Genomic DNA, 9,864 nt, shown 5'->3' with positions numbered 1-9,864 from the left:
CTAAACACTTAAGAAATATCAACCAAGATGCTTTTGTGTAGCGGATGGCTTCAAATTAACACCAAGATTTGGACGAACATCAGAGCTTATGTCCAAAAAACTAAATCCAAAATACAAGCAAAAGTTCCAAAACAAAGAAATGGGACCCAACACTTGGCTTTGCCAGTCTTTGTTCGAACAAAATTAACTGTTCCTCAAAAAGTCTGGCTTTCAGTGTTGAACTATTTGATTCCCGATACTCATTTATGTATTAACTAGAACATGCTACAATGGAACATGATATATCAGTTATCAAGAGGAAAATATTAGCCACCAGTTTTTTTTTTACTTTCTGGGAAAACAGGTCATTTGAGTTGTGAAAAACTGACATGTACTCAGATATTTGACAAAAAATACAATTTGTAGAATTGGATAGTTAATGCTTTATTAAATTTTTAAAAGTATACAGATCTCAAGCAGTTTTTGGTAATAATCGGCTTTTTTCAAATTAAGATATTTTATCAATATTTGCATAGACTATTTGGCACCTATCTCAAAATATACATGTACCTCACAATGTTATGAGTTTTCTTAGCTTGAAAATTCAAAGGACTCAACATAGACAGTGTCATTAACCAGTGTGAAAAATAGCTTAAATTCTCTTTAGAATAAATAAGTACGCAAGACAACATAACCTTAAGTGTGTCATTAAACAGCACACCTTTATATGAAGGTTATTATGGGGAGACTGACATGGAAAAGTTCATATGAAACCTGTATTGACATTAGTAATGAAAGGGATGTTGGTTCTGCTGTGGCAATATTACTAGCCGTAACATATGTCAAAGGAAGTTCCACTTTGGAGAGCCATTAGTAGGGCTCATTTATAATAAAAGAATAATAACAATATATCTGCATCATTCTTCAAGTTACATTCTATAGTTCAAGGGTATTACATCATGACCCCATCGACATTTCCAACTTGTTGCAAAATACTTGCGGCTTTAAAAACCACAGTATTCAAAATTTACAATCTCAGTTTCTGCTTGGTTTAGTCAATAAAAAACACACCAATATCTTTTAACAAACTTATCAGTGCACAATATTTCCAGGCATTTCAAAATCTTGTCTCTCATCACCGTCGTTGACCTTTACACCCCCTACTTGTTTCACAGCTCCTTGCTATACTTAATTCCTCAGAGGACACGTTGTAAAAATAGTGTCGAAAAACATGTCAACAAATTCCACATAGCAAGGCAGACGTACAGTGCAACAAAGTTACTCAGCAAAATCACATGGCCCACACAAACTCAAAACAGTATTGAACCTTACAATCAAGAAGTGAGCAAACATTATCATACACCTGTAATAAGCCATCCCATTCTGCAGAGAGACAAGAACTGGCAAAATCAATATTACAGCAGTTTCAGGTCACTATTTCAGTCAACTAATTTCAACTGAAACTAAAATAAATATATATAGACTTGGTGGATGACAGCTGGGATAAGATTTATCAAGATTAAGGTCAGCAGATTTCCTGATAATTTTAGAAGTCAGGTAATACTGGTACAAAACAATTAATAAATTTCTAATTATGTTCTAATTAGGTACACATGGGATAAAGTACTTTTCTGCATTTCCTCGTCTAACATTTAAATCAAAATATGCAAGAACTACAATGTATTTTGAAATGTATCTTCAACACATTAAAATGCACATATTTTCTATTACATCTAGCTGAAATGCGCATATGACCATTTATACATAAAATTAAGGCATCAAATTTGGATGGAAAACCAAAGGTAACAATATGCCCTCGAGATTCAAGACAGTAATAAATAACTATATTACAGTATTTACTGATCAGAAAAATGTTGATGGGTCAATGACGTCACACAATTATCAGCAAAAAAAACAAAAAAAAAACACAGCAACTCAGTCACCCACTGTCACATTTGCTCTGTTAAGTGCCATCTCCAGCAAACATGCAATTTGTCACAGCTCAAAGATCTCATCCTCATGGTCCTTCAGCACCGTGGCACGCTTGGTGATGGTGAGGGGAACCGCTCCCAGCATAGCTCGCTGGTTTGTGGTAGAGGAGGCGGCTACTGCGTTACCAGTCGCCTGATGCGATGAGGCACCACCAGGGTGAGAGTCTTCCATACATGCAAATCTACAGAAACAGGAGGAAAACTCAAACAGATGAGGACTGCTACTCTCCCATTAAACATCCATCTGGAAAGAGGGGCACAGAATCCAGTTCTATGTTCACAAACACTTTAAATGCCAGACATACTCAGCCACTTATGCTCCACTAGCTTACACCCGTGCTTAGAAGCTCATGTCTAAATACCCTTAAACACAGCATGCCAAAAAATAAACCACTTCAACATCAAAGATATGAACAAGAAACCCTTCCGCAGACCGCTACAATCACTCAGTATGGTGCAAGTACAAACAAATGTAACTAGTAGGTTCAATCCTGAGTAATGTTATGAGTTGTTTCCATACGAGTACTATGTGGCAATAGGGCACTTTTAAAAATGCCTCATTTTGATAATTGGTTCGCCTTGGGATCTATATTATGTTCTCTTGTTCAACTCTTTTTCAGAATGATTAAGTACTCACTGCCGATGTCCTTCACGGATCTTCTTAACAGCTGCCATTTTGGACTGACTGATCTGGGCATCCATTCTTTTCAGGAAGTCCATCGGTGAGAGTTCAGGACCCTCTGGTGGTCTTACTCGCTCCTCCTCTTTCACATCAGCCGGCTTCCTGTGCTTAGCCTGACCCTCCCTGCTTTTATTAGAATATGACTGCTCCATTTCCTCATCAGCAGAGACTCCATTGGTGAATGCATCAAAGTCAGCCAGCACAGGGATGGAGATAGACTTCTTCAGGAATACAGGGTCGTTGGTGTACAGTCTGTTAGCTCTTTTAATTTGTTCCATCTAAGAACACAGAAGACACCGTTCATGCATTTTACCCCATTACTCAAGACTGCATTCATTGTATATTTTCCTCCTAATTAAATTATGTAGTTACATATGTTCTGTCCCATAGTGATGCCAAAAATGTACTTATAAGGTAACACATGAAGGAAAAGTCAGCTACTGCTTCTCACTGAATGCAGCTGGGTCCTGACAGGATATATGGAAATAGTTATAGCTTTTCTGTATATAAATATTAGATCATTAAATTGCATCCTCGTACCTGTGTCATCCGTTTTATGAACACATTATTTAGCCCACATATTTTACACTTGTAAAAGAGATATACCAGGCAAGAGCGTTTAAATAATAGGTTTTGGAAGTTTTAATCAAATTCCATTGAATTGAGCTCCTGCAATCCAAACCAGAATGGCAAATTGTAAAATACAGTAAATTAACACAGCAAAAATATCAGATTTAAGTAACTCACTGATACTCCATACTTCAAGGCAAGTCCTTGGAGCGTCTCTCCAGGTTGGACGTGATGCTCTATGTGCCGCTGGCGCAACGGGGAGACAGAGCACTGCACCAGGCTGCCGTACGAACGCGTCCGGCCGGCTTCAGGACGCCCCTTAGCTCCGGTTGGAAGGGGCGCACTTTCAGATGACATGGCTTCGATCGCCTGGTTAGTGCGTAGCCAAGCAAGTATCTCTTTGCGTTGCAAAGTATAGTTTTGATGATATTCCGCAGCGGTTTTCAACCATCGTTTTTTTTATGCCAACCTCATTTACATTATCTGAAGATTCACTGAATCGGACGTTTCAACGACGATTTGTTGGTCTACAATGAACACCGGAAAGCAGTTATAGGACTGTGCACACAATGTAATAAAAATATCATTTCTTGGTGGCTCAAAGTGTAGCTCCTATTTACATATTCCGAAAACGCAAATTTAAATGTGTTTTCGTGGAAAAAACACAAATAGTATCCACTGGAATTAAATGAACGCAAAGAAAAGTAGCAGCCTAATCACTCGGGAGCGTTTTCTGCGCTGGAGTTATTAGTATTTTTTTGAGAAACTGAAAGTAGCCCAGCGCCGACGTCACGTTAACTAGCTGGTTAACCACGCTGACAGATTGATATCTAAGAGCCGTAGATTCGCAACAACTGTTGTCACATTTGGACGATTTCACAAGAGAAAGCAGGACTCCGCATGCGAGGTCTCGTTTCGAAGAACAAAGTACTATCTGCTGCGTTTTGACGAGAAAACCGGCCGAGATCGCAAGTTCAATCTCTGTTCACTATACTGGAAAAACCTATAGCGCTACATGAGCACATCTAAGAACAAGATTATAAAACAAAATTACAGCAGAACTCGGGTGTCCTCAGGACCAGCTGGGTCACGGAACGATAGAGCTGCCATGACCACAAATCAACGATAAATGAGGCAGTTGTAGCGTATTCTTAAAAATACTTTTACTACAGCAAAGATTTACTATTGCACAGAAAGGCAAAAACTGTCGCTCGCAATAGTGCATATGAGCAAAATAAATTACTGCATGCAGCTACTTCGTTTTAGACAGCAACTCTCCATCCCCAATAACCAGTACAAACGAGACAAACAGTAAAAAAAAAAAACAATATTTCAATACAAGTGATGGCCAGCGTTATTTCGTTTATCAGAGAATTTCCTTTTAACAACTACCCACTCTTTTCGCATCCTTGTACTCCGTTTAAAAGAAAGTGATTCCTTCCAATGGACCTCGGACCCCGAGCGAACGCGGTGCATTATGGGAGATGCAGTTAAGCACTTATGGGGTTAATCAAGGAATAACATTTAGCTTTCTCACTGCAAATGTAACACCTGTAGCATCAAGTTTTGCAATCATTATATAATCAATAAGCAATTAAAGCAGAGTATGATTCGGCGTTTTCCGAACGGGTGGCATTTTAAGTTATTTAATTTAGTATCCCACAATGCAATTCTTCAAAAGACTCAAATCCCATAGTTCCGGTTTATAGGACACACGCTTGCAAATAAACATTAGCTGAGCAAATCAGCTTAACTTCTGTGACAAAAATGTCTTTCAAGCGGGAGGGAGATGACCCCAGTCAACTAAACATCCTCAAGGTATTTATATTAGTAATTAGCCGTAGCCTTACAGCTAGTTACAGTTTGTACTGTTAATTAAACTCGACAGCCTGTCATCTGAATGGTGTAAAACACACACGAATAATATTTGGAATGAATGTATGTTGGTAGAGTTTGGGTAGTTTCACTCAGTGGACGCAATTATATTACTGTTGTTGTGTTTTTAGAAGCGTCGTGTGGCAGATCTATTATCAAACTTTATTCCCGAGGATGAAGCTGCCCTTATGAAAAACGGAAGGTAACGGCAATTCATAATGAAGCGAATTTTGTTTTGAAATGTCATCGAAGGGTAATGTCAGCAGGGGGGTATTCCAGAAAGCTTGGTTAACTTACCATTTGGTAAATCTTAACCTCTGGGTTGATATACCCCAAACCCGCATACCATGAGTATGTCGGTTCCAAAACACCTGAGAAGAGTAAGTTCAATCAACCTCCTATTGCTTACCCAGAGTTAATGCGCGTGCACCGTGCATACATAAAGACGTTTTCAATTGATCACCGATTTCACGAGTCAGAATGGAAAATCAAAGTGAAAAAAAGAGAGCGGCATACTTCACAGAGGCGGAGTTGGAAGTTTTAATGCACGCATATGAGGAATTCAAGCCAATAATAATGAAAAAAAGCAATACGGCTGCATCGGCTAAAGAAAGAGTTGGCTTGGCAAAAAATAAAGGACAGAATAAATGCGTGTGTATTAAATTGCAAATTTGACATCGCCTCCCCTTTTATTATAATGCAAAATAATTAAACACATAACCCTTCCGCATCCTTTTTACTGTTAAATCACTATGAAAGCATTTACTTTTCCTGCCATTCATTTCTTTAGGTTAAAATAACAATGTGTCTCGACTAGGAATATATGGTTTCTTATTTAATAAGGTGTAATCCTTCTGGAGACAGAAGAACTTTGAGCCAAGTCAAAATGAAACACAAAAACATTCTGCAAAAAGGTTATATTATTATCGCCCATATTGTACAAAAAATGCCCTGACGCAAAAAACCGAAGCGCTATGTACAGAATGTTTTCTGTGCTAAGCGCAGACCCGCGGTTTGGGTTTGTGACATTTGCAATATGCGGTTTCAAGAGATGTTAAGTAAATGAACGATTCTTTTGAAAACTGATAACGCTTTTTCAAATAATCATTAGGAAATGACAAGACATCAATACGCGGTCTTATAACTCTCTCCCGGCGAAAAAAACCTTGTATAATTTATGCCTCCACGTTCACAGGATCGTCATCAAAAGGGCACGCCATGCTCAGTAACCTTCTGCAACAAACTTACCCTGGAACATAACCTGCTCAGTAGCAGGTTATCTTCAGAGAGTAAGCTGCTATGGTTACGTACATACCCAGAAAGTTAACCTCCGTTTTTGGAACCGAAAGTTGAGGTTATCCACTAACTTACCCTTAAACTTACCCGGGTATGTCACATAACCTGCTTTCTGGAATACCCCCCAGATGTCGACGTACGATTCTGTTGACAGGTACACTTGTTTAGTGTGCTCCTACCGGCCTGTTTTTGATACTGTTGACATGCTGGCAGTTCACCGAAAGGGAAAGAGACATCTTGAAGGTGAGTTTAATTGAAACTGTACCGTAATCAGACTGGCTAATATATATATATTCGTGTCCTGACACCTTCTCTTGGCATCAGGGCTAAAGTGGTTTTATGGGAAGAAGGAGAAGTTTCAGAACGAACTTGAGAAACGGCGACATCATGATTATGTTCAGGCTGAGGAGCAAAAGAAGGTAATCAGTCATCATAGCCGGACTGTAGTGTCGGATGACACTATTCATTTATTTTACTACTTGAAACCGAAAAGTAACGCCTGCTGTTGAAAAGTAGACGTATCATACTGGCTGCATTAGTATTTATGGATCTTAAGATTTACTTGACTACCAAAAACACATTCTTGTGCATGTTCAGTAGTAGTACAAGCATGATTCTCTACCTTAAAACTTGAGTCTAGATTAAATGTAATATACCATATACGTATTGTTGATACACATGCATTATTAATGTGTTTTAATGTGTTTTATTTTGTTTGTGGTTTAACCTGTTGTTCCACAGGATGACATTAGCCCTGCTCCTCTGCTTACTCAAACGCGTAAGATTACCCATCATGCTTTGCTGAAGTCCACTCCTTACAGTAGCTGTCACAAGAAGACTAGGTAAAACTTAATCAAAGTTGCACTGATCCTGTTTTTATTAGACATAAATACACTGTTGTTTTTTCAGCAGGTATTGAAGCAGATTACCTGTGTTTTTTTCTCTCTCTCCCTCTCCTTCTGTTGAGGAAATAAATAAAAAATAAAGTAGTCCTCCGTAGAGGGGTGGTGGTGGAGGGAATATTAAAAAAAAAAAAAAAATAAATAAAAATAAATATATATAATATGTATAACAAATAAAAAATGTAACAGAAATATACTGTTAAACATTGTATGTTTTATATTTATAATGAATAACTGCCGAATTGATGTTTTGGATCAATATAGTTTTATAAGTAATGGGAAGTTGTTTTATTTGTGGTTTTTAAGATGACAAATCAAATTTAAAAGTTAAAACGATGGCTTTTTTTCCCCTCTTTAAGCACTATGTCAGAAAAAGAGTCAGGTTCTCATCCAGACTGCAACAGACTGTGTTACCGAAAGCCACCCACTGAGGCAGCAGCGAGGATCAGTGTGGAATCGACCGCACTCCCCAGCAACTCCAGCACAGCAGGTTATTGACTCATTAAGCACGTGAACTGGAAATAGCCATCGGCGATTGCTTGTGGTTCATATTTTCAGTTGTGCTCTTGCTTCCATAGTGCCCCAGAAACACCATTCACCTGCAAAGAAGAAGCATGTTGGCAAGAAAACATCCTGCTCCACAGGTGTCTCAGGGCCAGGACCTCCGTCAGCGGAGAGGCGCAGAGAGCTGGAGCACTATCTCAAACTGAAAAGGTTATTCACTTGTTTACTGAAAACAAGTTAATCTAAAATTAAATATAGATGGAGACGTTGTGTATGCATGGAAAAACTGTATATGCATGTAATATTCACAAGGTATGTACATGGCCATGTACAGTATGTACACAATACTTTCCCGGACTAATTTGTAATTGCTAACTTTTTAAAACAATCCAACTCAGATAAGCAAAAAGAACCCTAAGCAGTATTGTCTGCAAAGGCTTCGTTACCTTTGAACGGTTTATGTTTTGTTTTATTATACTGAATCATTAATGAAAATCCATTTTAAAAGATCAGTTTTATGGCTTAAGTTGCATTGTTGATAACTTTTTAGTCACTTGTGAGAAGTTCTCCCTGGAGTCTGATTGCATTTGTCTGTGTCTCAGCTCAGGATGGGTGCAGGACAGGTGTGGGAACTGGGTTAAGGACGAGAACGTTGAATTTGATTCGGATGAAGACCAGCCCGCTCCTCTTCTACCCAGCAGCAAGCCGCAACGTCTCGAAGAGCAGGAGAAACTTTGACCCCGCTGCTGACTCTGACCTCAGTCTTATACCTTTACCCCGCTGTGTCAGCCTACCAAGGAACTGCTGGCATAGTGAGTAGACTGATTACACCAACACCTCAGCAAGTGTTATCACCCATCTTAGGAGCTGTGAGTCGGCTCAGCTGGATATAAATTGACACAGTTGTATACGGTGAACCACATGTTTCCATCTGCTTGCATAGCATACTTCTTGAAACCTGGGGTCTAGTTCAGGCTCAACTTGAATTTCATTCTCTCCATTACAGTAATTTAGATATTTTTAAATGTATGCAGGTTACCAAAACCTTTGAATGAAAAGTCTGAAATCACTTTGGTTTGAATAATTGTCTTTCTAATATTTTTTAAAAATTGTTCTTTGCTGATGTGATGGAGGTCAGTCTCAAAATGACACTACTGCAAAAGAGACATCATTTCATTCATTCATTTTTACACATTCCTTCTGAGAAGAGAAATACTGCTCATTGTTGTTGTGACGGAACATCCCAGAAAACCATCCTGGCTACAAACAGAAAGCCCACAGAGAATTGTTGTGTCAGCTGATGTCAAGTCATCTGATTTCATAGGGTAACGGTGTGAATGCCTTTGGCACGAGGTTGTTCTTTGTACCCAATCTGCAAAAATTCCAGACATTAAACTATGAGCCTGAGGAAATGGGAGTTGTTGTAAATTAGTGCAGTGTATGTGTTCAAACATACAAACTTTCTTGAACATGAAGAGTATATCATTTTTATTAGGTAATAATTATCCTTATTCAAATATTCAAATGTTTTTTTGATAAATTTCATTGAATTGATTTCATATCCACATAGCCTTTTGTCTGGGGAAACAACTTTAGCTGGAAATTTATATTTAAATGTTGAAAGTAAATCTGTCTCTTATGGGACAAACGGTATTCTTGCAGGTAAGCATTGATCCAGCATAAATCATTTAATTTGATTGCAAAGATATATCTCTAGTATACAGGGTACTTGCATGAAATCTGAATTTCCATTTTCAGTGTCCTGCACAAATGTGTGTAAGTGCTAAATTAGGCTAATACTTGAGTTATTTTTGACAGGAACTTTTGGTGACACATAACTTCAAGTTGCTTTATGGCAAGTAACATTAGCCTGCAGGAGAAGCCTGCGACAATGCTGAAAATGTTGCACTGGACAATGGGGGGGAAAAAACAAAGGAAGAAAGAATAGACCGGTAGCCTTGATATACTGCTTCTTTAATAAATGATTTGAGAAATATTTCTCTGATTAAAGCCCCACCGTGGTAAATTATACCAAATCTGACACCTTTTGACCATTAAGCTCTTG

The 9,864-nt window shown here is 38.4% G+C and overlaps 2 protein-coding genes across 2 annotated transcripts; one reads left to right on the top strand and one right to left on the bottom strand.

The window, feature by feature from the left end:
• Positions 1-398: 398 nt before the first annotated feature.
• On the bottom strand, positions 399-4,676 carry lysmd1 (LysM, putative peptidoglycan-binding, domain containing 1). The gene is made up of 3 exons (XM_023801315.2): positions 3,400-4,676; positions 2,608-2,930; positions 399-2,152 (listed from the first exon to the last, which is right to left on the bottom strand). Exons 1-3 carry the CDS (start codon positions 3,577-3,579, stop codon positions 1,975-1,977), a joined length of 681 nt encoding a protein of 226 aa, XP_023657083.1. The 5' UTR covers positions 3,580-4,676; the 3' UTR covers positions 399-1,974.
• A 209-nt stretch (positions 4,677-4,885) lies between these two features.
• On the top strand, positions 4,886-9,211 carry scnm1 (sodium channel modifier 1). The gene is made up of 8 exons (XM_023801314.2): positions 4,886-5,040; positions 5,229-5,299; positions 6,548-6,636; positions 6,718-6,812; positions 7,135-7,235; positions 7,655-7,785; positions 7,874-8,009; positions 8,402-9,211. The coding sequence occupies exons 1-8, from the start codon at positions 4,990-4,992 to the stop codon at positions 8,535-8,537; spliced, it is 810 nt and encodes a 269-aa protein (XP_023657082.1). The 5' UTR covers positions 4,886-4,989; the 3' UTR covers positions 8,538-9,211.
• The last annotated feature ends 653 nt before the right edge of the window (positions 9,212-9,864 follow it).

Source organism: Paramormyrops kingsleyae, chromosome 9 (assembly GCF_048594095.1).
Source record: "Paramormyrops kingsleyae isolate MSU_618 chromosome 9, PKINGS_0.4, whole genome shotgun sequence".
Lineage (NCBI taxonomy): Eukaryota > Metazoa > Chordata > Actinopteri > Osteoglossiformes > Mormyridae > Paramormyrops > Paramormyrops kingsleyae.
This window is presented reverse-complemented; position numbering and strand designations above follow the sequence as displayed.